Here is a 12,677-nt window from a genome sequence, read left to right as displayed (position 1 = left end):
AATGAAGGGTGAACACAGGTGTAACGTTTTATGAAGGGTGTTGCTGGTCAGTCTCCTCCAGGAAAAACTGGCTGTGGAAGGTGACTACTTGCTCGTGCCTGAGAGCGAGGGCCTCCCGCAACCCCTGGAGTCATTTTGTAAGTGGTTTGAAAAGATTTCCTTTTCTTTTTTAATAAACAGAGAAATGAAAGCCTATGTGATGAAACTTCCCTTTGCTGCGGGAGAGGACTGGAGGGTCGGGCTTGCAGCCGGGAAGGCTTGGCGCCCGTCCTGCCGCCCGAGCTGCTCCTCTTCCCGCTGGCCGGAGTCCTCGCTGCCGCTCAGCCGCTGGGCGAGCCCAGGCCCAGCACCGAGAAGGCGGCGCGGTGCTTGCGCAGCAGCAGGCGGATCTTCTCGTCGTCGGAGTCCGGGTCCAGAGGCTTGTTGTACTCGTCGTCCTCGTCCGAGGCTGGGCGCTCGCCTGCTCCGGCCGCCGCGCGGGGCGAAGACGACGACGACGGCGGCTCCTGGGCGCTCTTCTTGCGCCACTTGGTGCGCCGGTTCTGGAACCAGACCTGCAAGGAGGCGGACGGGCAGCGGGTCAGGGCGGCGCGCCGGGCCGGGCCGGCAGGAGCCCAGCAAGGCCGGCGGAACAGCCGCCCCAGCCGGGAAGACGCGCCCCGCTGGCGGGCTTCTGGAAGGCAGAGGAGCCCTGCCGGCGGGGAAAGGTGGCAATCTCACTTCACCCCAGAGGGAAAGGGGCTGGCCGGGGTTTGTGAAATGATGGCTGGGAAGAGAGGTTTATTGACCCAGCGGTGCCTCTTCCGTTTCTTAGGCACCTGAATTTTGAATCGCTGTTCTCCACAATGTCCCTGAAGGAGGACCAGAGGGGTCGGAAATGCTCTGGCTCAAGAAACCCCTTTCATTTTTTCCATTCTGCTATTTGTTTCCACTTCCACTTGCTTTTTGGAGTTCCTATTTTTGTTGCACTAAATTATCGACAAACCAAGAGTTCTCTGGTAAAAGAACTAGACATTTGAAAGAAATTCCCCCTTGTCAAACTCCTGCAGCATTTTAGTCCTGGCCTAGAGAAATTTTAGTGCAATGGCCTCCCCAGTTTTGAACACAACTGCAGATCCAGTTTTACCACTGTTTAAATATTATTTCAATTTTCTTGAAGGAACCAGGGCGGGTGGGTGTCCCTCCTCCTTCTAGACCTTTTTTCTTGGCCCACAGCTTCTTTCTTTCCTCCACTAATATAGGGAAAAGAAGCAATAGTTTCATTTGCCATCACGTGAGCTAAAATTCATTTTTCAGAATAGAGTTTTCAAAGAAAAAATATTAAAGAATCTTTCATTTCCCTCCAATTATATATGGCAAAAAGCCCCTCACACAATTTCACCACCTACAAAAAGTGTGAAGAGTTTTGGGAGGCCATTTTAACTCTGTCTTAGTTTAAATTATATTGACTTTAGGGCTACAACATTTAAGACAATCAATCCATTTGTTAGATCAATTGATGGAAAACTGGTGCTGCGCCAAAGCCCCCTTCTGTTTCTGGAGAGATTTCTTCCCAGGGTGTCCTGCCCAGAGGAAGAGGAGGGGGCAAATACACATTGGTCTATAAAGCCCTTAACATCACGGGGACCAGTTTACCTGGGAGATGGCATTGCCCCAGGTGTGTCCTCTTGACTGCTTAGACCTGGGGCTACATAACCCTCACTCCGTGTGGCAGTGCCAAAAAGGATACAGGGAAGGGCTGGGAAATCCAAAATGGAAATGTCGCCTCCGGCTCCTGCTTAAAATCTTTTTGTTTAGGCCAGACTACCCAGATATCTCGTGTGCTGATGTGCATTTTAATCTGCTTTTAGCTTAGCACTTATTTCAATTATTATCTGAATGTTTTAAATTGTTGTTTTTACCTGTTCTTATCTGTTTTTACTCATATTTGTATTGCTTTATTCTTTTTGTAAACTACTTTGAGTTTTGTTTTTGTTTTACAGTCAAATTTTATGAAAACAAATAAATAAAATAAAATAAAATAAGGTTGGGGCAGTTTGGGCAACCCAGTGGAATCAAGCCTGCACCAAGAGATTCCCTGCCTTCTGCCTCATTCTCAGGCGGCTCTAGAATTCCATTCTGCTTTTAATGGGTGTGGGATTGAGCTTAGCGCATCCCTCCAGGTAGTGATGTGTGGAGTTTCTTTGGCCACATTGACACCATACATTTAAAGTGCTATGATACCAGTTTAAAGAATCATGGCTTCTGGCCCCCACCAACAAATTTGGGAAGCTGTAGTTTGTTAAGGGTGCTGAGAGTTGTTAGGGGGCCCTGATTCCCCTCATGGATCTACAATTCCCAGAGTTCCCTATGAAAAGGGATTGACTGTTAAACCACTCTGGGAACTGTAGCTTCGGGATGGGAATAGGGCTTGCCTAGCGACTCTCAGCCCCTTTAACAAACTACAGCTCCCATAACTGGGGGGGGGGGAGCTGTGAGTCTTTAAAGTGGCATGAATATGGCCTTTTTCTGTCCAGTAAATATTTCTTTAGTGGTTTGCAGCCTCCCCTGCTGCATACAGCCAAGAGAGGAAGTTGCCTCAGGGCACCCAGGGAGGCTACAGAGTGCAGAATGCTGGAGGGATGCTAGAAAGAAAGAAAGAAAGAAAGAAAGAAAGAAAGAAAGAAAGAAAGACCCTTTGATCACTTCAGATATAATATAAGCACCACAAATCGCACACATGTACATGACAAATTAACCAAAATTTTCTCTCCCTTTTGAGAATTTCTTTCTCATTAATGGTTTTAAAAAAAGGTAAATAGAAGAAATTTCTGCCACAGCACTGTTAAAGATCTTTTGATTAAAAGGGGCCAGCAGAACTGTTTTTAGAAGTCAGATATTTTTAATACTGCACCTGGGTTGCAGTCTGGCACACAGAATGCCTCTTCTAAGACTGTGCGTGCTGCCATTCATTTTCATTTATTACATTTGTACTTCACCACCTTCCCTCCTTGGAGCTCCAGGTGGTGGGCAGAGGTCTCCTCTCCACTTATCCTCACAAGAATCCTGCGAGGTGGGATTGGCCAAGAGTGAGTGATGGCACAACGTCACCCTGTGAGCTTCATGGCCAAGTGGGGTTTGAACCCTGGTCCAACCCTCATGTGCCATCTGAAAACAAAATGTGCCTCTTTCTTTGGAAATATTCTTATAGTCATATGCAAATGCATTCAGATTTATGAGCTTTCGTGTGCATGCACACTTCTTCAGATACACAGTGTGCATGCACACGAAAGCTCATACCAAGAACTAACTTAGTTGGTCTTTAAGGTGCTACTGGAAGGAATTTTTTTATTTTGACTATGGCAGACCAACACGGCTACCTATCTGTAACTAGATTTAACCATGTAACTGGTGGACTAAAACAAATGCAATCCATTGGCTTTCTTTAATTGGGTGGCAGGTTAATTAGTCTGCTTAGACATGCAGCCATTTTCAAAAAAATTATTCAGATGCAATACATAATGACAATTTTGAAAAAGAATAATGTTCCAAAAGTCTATCACTAATAAACTGCTATTCATTGCTAATAAACTACGATTAATTCTTGAACTTCTAAAAACCTCAATAGTAGCATAATTTTAAAACCAAAATAAATCTGCCACTATGTTTTGAGGGCTTGGGACGTGGGTGGCGCTGTGGGTTAAACCACAGAGCCTAGGACTTGCCAATCAGAAGGTTGGCGGTTCGAATCCCCACGACAGGGTGAGATCCTGTTGCTCGGTCCCTACTCCTGCCAACCTAGCAGTTTGAAAGCACGTCAAAGTGCAAGTAGATAAATAGGTACCGCTCTGGCGGGAAGGTAAACGGCGTTTCTGTGTGCTGCTCTGATTCGCCAGAAGCGGCTTAGTCATGCTGGCCACATGACCCGGAAGCTGTACGCCGGCTCCCTCGGCCAATAAAAGCGAGATGAGCACCGCAACCCCAGAGTCGGCCATGACTGGACCTAATGGTCAGACGTCCCTTTACCTTTACCTATGTTTTGAGGTGATGTGCGCTAAGAATTTTGCAATGAGACAATGCTTAACGGCTTGACCGAGCATTGGAAAACCTGAAGCAGCAGCCTGCCAGGGAAGCTTGTGGCAGAGAGAGGGCAGGCCCTGCCGTGGGGCAGCGTAAGGCAACCACCTCAGGTGGCAAATGCCAAGGGGCAGCAGGGGCAGCCCCCTGGCTGCTTACCAAGACGGAAACAAGATTCCGTCTCCGCACTCGGCAGCAGCTCTATGTGGGGAAAGGGCCTTGGACAGTTAGATCACAGGTGGGCCACCTTTCTGCACATGAGTCGTTGCAGAGTCAGGTCCAAAGTGTATTGGTTGCCAGCTTTTCAACTTGCTCCTAGGACCATGTCATTCCAAGCTCCACCTGCTGATTTCTGCTCATCCAGCACTTGTGAAAAGCTGACAGAAGCCAGTCCTTTCTCCTGTCCTGCTCAGCTGGTGACTCTGAAAGCAGGCGAGCATGTTTTTAATTCTATAGCACATGTAAACACACACACGCCTCTGTTTTGGAGCCTGTTGTGGTGTGACACAGGCAGAAACCCTGCTGAGGCAAACTGCTCCAGCTCTCCTGCTCCTGTTCCAGTGCCATTTGAGGCAAAGCCCATGGCATAACTCTGTGGGGACATATCACCCACGCGAGTGAAAGGGACACAGGCTGCACACAGGCTTGTTATGCATCTTTAGCCCTGATTAGCAAGTTGGCTTTGGGGGATGGGACACACTTTGAGACGGGGGTTAAGGGCAGAGAGCAAGCACTTCATTGGTCACCCCTTAAAGCATGGGCCCTCAAACCTTTTGGGGGTTCCCAGAGGCACCGTTGAAAATCTCAGAAACTGTTGTAAGCACCACAAAATACAGAGTGCACAGGACCTGACGCTCCCTCATCACCAAAGAACTGCTTCCCCAGCAAACAAAGCAGAGACAAAAAAAAGCAGGAACCTCCCCCCCCCCAAACCAAGGAAACCCAAAGCAACCTCTGCAAGCAAAAAAGGGGGGAAATCCCCAGCAATTGGGATGAATGGGTGTTCAGCCATGTGCCTGAGGGTGCTCTGGTGCTCACAAGCACCACACTGTGAGCCCCAGATTTAAACTGATGTCCCACAAAGTCCCATCAATGCCTCTTCTCCATTCTCCAGCTTGTTCTTTCACCTCCCAATTGGCAGTGCCTCTTTGGAGACTGGATTTGGCCCAAGGGCTGCCAGTTGCTGACCTGGGCGAAGCAGAGCCTGTGGGTGCTGCTGCTGATTCCCTGCCCCCGCCCTCCCCCAGCTTGTCTCACAAAGGTACAGGGAGCTCACCTTCACCTGTGATTCACTCATTCCAAGGGAATAGGCAAGTCTGGCCCGCTCAGGCCCAGCCAGGTACTTGGTCTGCTCAAAGGTTTTCTCCAGGGCAAAGATCTGGTGGCCCGTGAAGGTCGGCCGCGTGTGCTTCTTCTTGTGGAGGCCGTCGCCCACGGGCCCTGCAGCTGTGCAGAGGGAGAGGGGCAGCGTGAGGCCTGAGGGGCACTGAAGCTGGCTAGCGCTCCCTTCCCTGTGCACCAGGCAGGATGAGCCCTCCAGCCGCCCCAGACACACACCAAGGCAAATCTATGCCAGCCATCCCTAGGAAAGCAATAAAAAACAAAACTGCCCATCTCATCCTGCCCTTAGACCACTCTGCCGCATGACCGTCCTTGGAGGGCTGCGTGAGGTTTGGCTCGCCTAACCTGAAAGAGGACCCTGCAGAAAGAGGCTCAGAGAAGGGCTGCCCAAATGACCACGGGAATGGAGAGACTCTGCTATGAGGAAAGGCTGCTGCATTCGGGACTTAGAGAGAAGACAATAGGAGCTGACGTGGTAGAGGTCTATAAAATGATGCCCAGCGTGGAGAAAGAGAGTTGGGAAGAGTTTTTCTCCCTCTCTCCTCACGCTGGAACTTATGGGCATCCAATGAAGCTGTATGTTGGGACCAGGCTAGCCGTGGCTACTAGCCGCAGTGACTATGCTGTGCCCCCACCATCAAAGGCCTGGCGCCTCTGAAGGCAGCTGCTGGGCATCGCAAGCAGGCAGAATGTCTCATGTGCTGCTTGCAGGTGTCCCCCCCCCCCAGGCGTCCAGGTGGCCACTGTGAGATCAGGGTGCAGGGCTGGGGGGGGGCATGGGCCTGATCCCGCAGTCTCTTCCGAGGTTCTTAAGCTACCACAGGTTGAGGAGGACCTTTTTTAGCTAAAAGATTCACTTCTGTGCACTGTTCTGTCAGGCCTATTCATCATCTGGTGCTGGGCAAGGAGAATGAACCAGACACCCCACAGGTTGAGGACCTTGGGGAACAGGCCCGTACCTAGGGGTGCCTGGAGGTGCCCTCTGGCCTGACCCCAGAGGAAGAACCTCGGGGCATGTCAGAGGATGGGGTGGGAGTGCGCCCCCCCCCCAATCCTTGAGAGTGCAGACAACAAAATCTCTGGGCCCAGGATGAAGGACAGTAGCTCAGGAGGTCTCCATGGGTACAGAATGGGCAGGCTACTCGTGAGAAAGGGACTGCAGTGCACCACAAACCCTGTTTGTGCTGGCAAAGTTGGCATTTCTGCTGCTGGGGCCTGAGCCCCTGAGGGAGCCCCCCGAGAGTGACACTTCCTGACGGCTGAATGCCAGTGGGAGAAGCAGGGGGAGCAAAATGTCTCCCTTTGCAAAGTGCACTGCTCTCTGCTCATGCTCACAGAGCCCTTTCTGTTTTCTGCCGGGGCAACCTATATGCCTCATCGGGAGTCAAGATGTGTTCCAGTCAGGTAAACCTCTCTAGGGGGCCTAGCAGGGCCAGGGTGGGGGGTGGGCATGGCCTCAGGTTCCCCACTCTCAGCCTATCCCTGTCTGCCCCATCACTTGCTCCTCTGCCTGTCCGAAGTGCTGCTCTTAAGATAGTATTCTTATTTAATAGCCTTATTTATTACTTGGCACATGATTACTCCAGAAAGCCAAACAACTTGGTCTACCAAACACATCTGGGTGGCTTATGTGTGTTTTATTAATCTAGCAGCCTTGGGTTGGGTGCAGATCTGGGCTGGGACTTGTGGCCTGCCTTCTCAGCCCCCTCCCCAGCAAAACACCAATGCCAAAGCTATATAAGCTGTTAAGGGCCCCCAAAGGAGCTTTGGGGTGTGTGTGGGGGGGTGTTGATTTGAGAGACTCTCTCTTCTTCCCCATGAACAGCTGAAGTCGCCTTCCCAGGACTTGCTCTGCACTCCAGCCCCTGAGCAGGTGCACTGGGGGGGGGGCAAGGGCATGGCTGGCCCTTTTTATTCTGTGAACCCCCTGAGATCTTACGATGAAGGGCAGTATATACATTTAATTGATAAATATTAATAGTGATAATAATAATCAGGCAGAGTGGGGCTTTAGATACTTTGGTTCACTGTATCAACATTTTATTGTTGCTAAAATAAATTATTATAAGAAATTTTGCAGGGAGGTGAGCTGTGGCCTCGGTTCCTCTGATCCTTCCCCCATCCCTACCCCCACTTCCGCCGCAGAAGAGCCCCCAGATCAGGCCAGTGGCCCACCAGACCCTGTTCTCATCCTGTTGCCAACCAGGTCCTTACGGAAAACCCTCAGGCAAGACCCAAGTAAGAGCAAGACCCAGGCCATCTCCTCTTGTCTCCTGCAGCTTCCAGCAACTGGCATTCAGAAGCCTCACTGCCCCCAAACAATTTGCATAAGACTAGTTAGAACGGGTCTTCCCCAACCTGGTGTCCTCCTCCAGTGGTGTAGAGCTGGGAGGGACCATGAGGCCCATTTAGTCCAGCCCCCTGAAGCAGAGAGCAGCTGCAGGGAATGCAAAGTGAGGCTGGACTCCATTGCCCAACTTCCCCAACCTTTGCCCAACCAGATGTTATTGGACTCCACTTCCCATCAGCCTCAGCCACAGCAGCCATTGGTTAGGGACGATGGGAGTTGTGGTTGAAAAACATGTTCCCCCCTGGTTTGGGGAAAGCTGCCCCAGAGGAACCTCTGCCTCACCAGATGGCGCTAGACTGCCACTCCCACCGTCCCTGACCATTAGGCCTGATGGGAACTGGAGTCCATCAGCATCTGGAGGGGCAGAGGCTCCCCACCCACTGCCCTAGAGGATGTGGTGGGGCACAGCTCTTCCCTTTGCGGAGGGTGGGTTTGCCACGCGTTTCTCCTTCCACCAGGGCTGTTTCCCTGGCACCTGTGCCCATGCCACACGAGTGCCCCTGGCCTTTTGCACACTTATTTATGGAGCCCCATATCAGCAGCACCCGGCTACACGGCGCCGTCTGTCATTCCAAGGGGCACTTTCGTGGCAGCCAAGGATAAACTTTACTTGATTCCGAGAACCGCTCCCTTTGCCCAGGAAAAGCAACGCAGAGGGAGGGCAAAGGAACCAGCCACCTTCCTGCAGCTTTCTCAGGCACCTGTTCCAGAAAACCAGGTAACCTCCCCTCCCCCCACTTTCTGCAGAGACCAATCTCCAAACAAATGTGAGGTGGGGGTGAGAGATACATGAGGGATCCCAGGGCTCTCTGACCTAGAAGGCCTGCCCCAATCCAAGAGCTGAAAGGCTGCCTGTGGTTATTAAAACTCTGCACATGCTCAAGGATACTTGTCTGCTTGTTTGCCATGTTATCTCTAGTTACTTTTTCCTGTCATTGCTGTCTCTCACACTCTCAAAACCTGTAAGCTCCTGATTCCAAAATATGCTGTTTTTCCTCCTGCATGTGACTCTGTGAAAGCGCTACAAACACCGATGACTCTACATGCAAACCTGCCTCTTTCTGGTGCCCTTTGACTTCTTAAGCGCCCCCTCTCTTCCCCAGTCAAACAAAGTCCAGCATGTTTAGCTGCCTTTGCCTGTGTTTATTCATCGTTCAACTTTCTCTCTTTTTTCTTCACTGTGTTTTTTCACTTGCTGTTCACATGCACACTGCAAGCCCCTTGAGGCAGGGGAGTGCCCAAGTTGCTCCACATACTTGGATGATGCCATAATGAACAATCATAACTACTTTGCGTATTCCAGGACCAAGTTCTGCCCTCGGTTCAGCCTTGCCAGTTTCCTTTCGCCACCCAAGGCCATCGCCTCACCCTTACAGATACCTCTCCTGGCTACCCCCCCACGTCCCCCCAAACCCACCCCACCCCATGGCTAGTTTGCTACTCACGGTTGCCACATGGGCGAGCTCCATGCCACTCCTGCCCTGTGTCTGCCCAGCAGTTCCGACCTCTGGCTGAGTATTCGCTTCCGGCTTTGGAGAAGTTCCCCACTTGAGACCCGTAGTAAAGGCTCTGGGTGCCCAGTCCGTTGAACCCACCAACGTGGGAGTAGCCCGAGAGAAGACCCCCATTCGGTGGAGCCACTGGCCTGCTCAGGATGTCGCTGATGCCATGCGGTGTGCCAGCAGCCAGCTGGGCACTCAGCCCAGGGGGGCTGAGCTTGTAGAAGGAGTTTTGCACTGTGTACTGGCACATCGAGGCCTTCACCTCTGGGAAAGGGGGCAGAGGAGGGTTGTTGAGAAGGAATGTCCCCTGGAGGTTGGTGTCCATCGCTAGACTGCCCGCTGGGAGATGAGCCTAGTGCAGCTTTTAGATTCCCAGAAGTGCATGGCACGTTGGCAGTGCCATCTCACAGAGACCCTGCTTCTACTTGGCAGCCTCCCTGCTGGCACAGAGGCAGCTGGTGGCCAAGGGAACTGTGGCTCAAGTCCATTGGGTGCCTGGCTAGCGGACCTCCCTGTGCCCCAGAGATTCTGAAGTCAAAACTGGCCAGCCACCAAGTTTAACTTCAAGGGAAGCTTCATTCCCTCTGATAAAAGATGGGGCTTATTAGAATACTGGGGCTCTGATAGGCTGCTGTGCTGGGTCTCCTGGCTCTCATTGGCTGGGCCAAGGACAGGATGTGGATTGGCTGCTCCCAAACAAATTACCCTTTGAAAGATCTACGGTCAACACCAGAACCTTAAGGCTTGGATAGGGGCGGGGGGCAGAGAGCCTGCCTTTGCCTGGGGTGTGTGATGGATGATAGAGTGGGATGGGTGGGGGTGTTTGTGCAAGAGAGAGAGAGAGAGAGAGAGACTCTGATTATGGGCGAGTGCAACAGAAGGAACATGGATAGGAAATGCGGGTGCAGCGCTCCAAGGAGCAGGATGAGGCCGCAGCCTCAGGCGGTTGGTTTCGGTGGACCTTTACAGGGCAGCAAAATGGGAGGTCAGACAAGCCTGAGCCCTGGTCCTTGGGGGAAGCCCTACAGGAAATAGATGGGAATCTGTGCAAGGGATTCTGCTCCTACATGGTAGGGAATATTGTTTTATTTATTTTTTAAAAGGCTGTTGTGGAACGTCCTGGGGGACTGGGACTGGGGATTGACAGATCTGTCCATTTCACTTTCTCAACAATGTTACTTCTATTTTTATTGATTACCAGTAAAATGCTTGGGAAAGGGCAATATTTTATCATTAAAAAAAAAAGATTTTAAAAATCAAAAGGAAAAAAGTCTGGCTTAGGTATCTTTCCTGCCTCCATTCCCACTAGCAGGGATATAACACAGTGGAATGTACATGAACGAAAAGGACCTTCCTTGCCGGGGGGTGGGGGTGGCGGTCCGTGGGCCAATTTTGGTCTTCCATGTCTGGTGTGACCCAGGGCCATTTCCCCCAAACCAAGGCCGCCTGCCCACCAGCCCACATCACAGTGGGGGCTGTCTTAAAACGCTTTGCAATTGGGAAAAGTACTTGGAAGCCACTGCAGGTTCCCAAGTGCCTGGCTGTTGAGGTCCTGCAAGACCCGCCCAAGAGATTTTCAGATGATGTCAATCACACAATGTCATGTGATTGACAGGTGGGTGGTTTTGATAAGGACCCAACCCATGTAGCCAAAAAGGTTCCCTACCTCCCAAAATGATGAAAAATCCATTGCAATTCTTCCTGCAGCTTAGCTTGGAGCCAAGAAAGAGAAGGAGATTGTGGAGATGCCGGCAGGAACCAATGACTGAATGGGCATTATCACTAAGAGAGTTCAGTGAACTTAGGGATAAAGGGGTGACAAGAGACGGATGTCTAGGCCTCATTCACAAATTTACAAATCACCATGTCTGAGTGCTGTTCATCCAGGAGTCCTTCAGGAATGCAAAGGTGAAGTTGCTGATCTCTAACAAAATTATTATTATTATTATTATTATTATTATTATTATTATTATTATTATTATTATTATTATTATTATATCTAAAACCACCCTCTGTTCAAGGACTGATCTGGACCACAGAGGGGCTGAAGTTAGAATATTTTACTTTATTTTATGTTATTTGGACCTTTGGATCCATAAAATGACAGGCCAGTTAGCTTAACATCTGTTCTGGGCAAATTGGAGGAAAGCATGATTAGAAGTATGCCCTCCCAAGGATCTGTAAAGGGGCCTGTACTTTTAAATTTGTTTTTAAATGATCTGGAGCTAGGAGTGAGGTTTATTATTATTATTATTATTATTATTATTATTATTATTATTTCTTATTTATATGCTGCCCATCTGACTGGGTTTCCCCAGCAACTCTAAGCAACTTCCATCAAATTAAAATGCAGTAAGACACCAAACATTAAAAACTTCCCTATACAGGGCTGCCTTCAGATGTCTTCTAAAAGACAGATAGTTGGTTATATTTCCTTGACATGGGAGGGTGTTCCAAAGGGTGGGCACCACTACCGAAAAGGCCCAGATAGGATCAGGATTATGGACAACAGCGAACTATTCAGGGTGATAAAGCCCAAAAGGGATTCTGCAAAGCTCCAAAATGATGTTTCCAAACCGGGTGAATGGTCAATAAAATGCCAGACATCATTCAAGGTAAGTACAGTGATGCACACTAGGGTAGGAAAACCCTAAATTTAGAATCAATTCCGAGGGTGTCTGAATTGATTATGACTGACCAGGAAAGGGATTTTGGGGTCATGGTGGGCAGCTTAATGAAAATATTGAGGCTGGTGTGTGCAGGAGGAGTGAAAAAGTGAAAGGAAAATGGAAATCCAGTGTCCAGGGTCATGGAAAAGGATCAACAATAACGTACCAATGTCAGAATGCCTTTATGCAAATCTGATCACCCCTGGAATACTGTGGACAGTTCTGGGCACCCCAACTCAAGAAGGATATTGTAGAGTCAGAAAAGCAGCAGAAAAAGCAGCCAAAATGATTAAGGGGATGAAGTGACTCTCCTGTGAAGAGAGCTTACAACATTTGCGGTTTCTTTATTTTAGAAAAAGGCAATTAAGGAGACTGTGTTGGAGGTGTATTGATTTTACACAGTATGGAGAATGTGGATAGGAAATTTTTCTTCCTCTCTCATTGTACAAGAAACCCAGAGGAGTAATCCAGCGAGCGAAGAATGAATGGTGAACGGCTTCTTCATAGTGTGCATGGTTAAACTATGGCACTCTCTGCCACAAGATGTAGTGACAGCAGCCACTTTGGACAGCTCTAAAAGAAGGTCATGCAAACTCAAGTCGTCAGTGGCTACTAGTCATGGTCACTATATTACTTACTGGGTATCAGAGTATCGGTATCTGCACACCAGTTGCTAGGAAGAGAGCTATGCTTGCCCGCATGTTCTGAAGACGTTGACCCCAGTGGGAACAGAATAGTTCCAGGTCTTTGGTCTGACCT

General features: G+C 49.8%; 1 protein-coding gene across 2 annotated transcripts; it reads right to left on the bottom strand.

The window, feature by feature from the left end:
* Positions 1–276: 276 nt before the first annotated feature.
* On the bottom strand, positions 277–9,601 carry NKX6-3 (NK6 homeobox 3). Of its 2 annotated transcripts, none has more exons than XM_082230554.1 (3): positions 9,193–9,601; positions 5,333–5,502; positions 277–554 (listed from the first exon to the last, which is right to left on the bottom strand). In XM_082230554.1, exons 1-3 carry the CDS (start codon positions 9,572–9,574, stop codon positions 321–323), a joined length of 786 nt encoding a protein of 261 aa, XP_082086680.1. In that variant the 5' UTR covers positions 9,575–9,601; the 3' UTR covers positions 277–320. The 2 variants fall into 2 exon arrangements, with proteins under 2 accessions (XP_082086680.1, XP_082086681.1); XM_082230555.1 differs by having other exon boundaries at positions 5,333–5,496.
* Between the last annotated feature and the right edge of the window lie 3,076 nt (positions 9,602–12,677).

Source organism: Podarcis vaucheri, assembly GCF_965113315.1.
Source record: "Podarcis vaucheri genome assembly, chromosome: 7".
Lineage (NCBI taxonomy): Eukaryota > Metazoa > Chordata > Lepidosauria > Squamata > Lacertidae > Podarcis > Podarcis vaucheri.
Note: the sequence above shows the minus strand (reverse complement) of the source record. Positions and strands in the feature narration are given on the sequence as shown.

Bases quoted from the DNA above. Each gene is read 5' to 3' on its own strand.
- NKX6-3 (XM_082230554.1), bottom strand. From the start codon at position 9,574: ATGGACACCAACCTCCAGGGGACATTCCTTCTCAACAACCCTCCTCTG. The intron at 5,503-9,192 runs GTGAGTAGCAAA...CCCTCTGCACAG, and splicing joins AGCTCGCCCATGTGGCAACC to CTGCAGGGCCCGTGGGCGAC. The intron at 555-5,332 runs GTGAGCTCCCTG...GCCTCCTTGCAG, and splicing joins TGAGTGAATCACAGGTGAAG to GTCTGGTTCCAGAACCGGCG.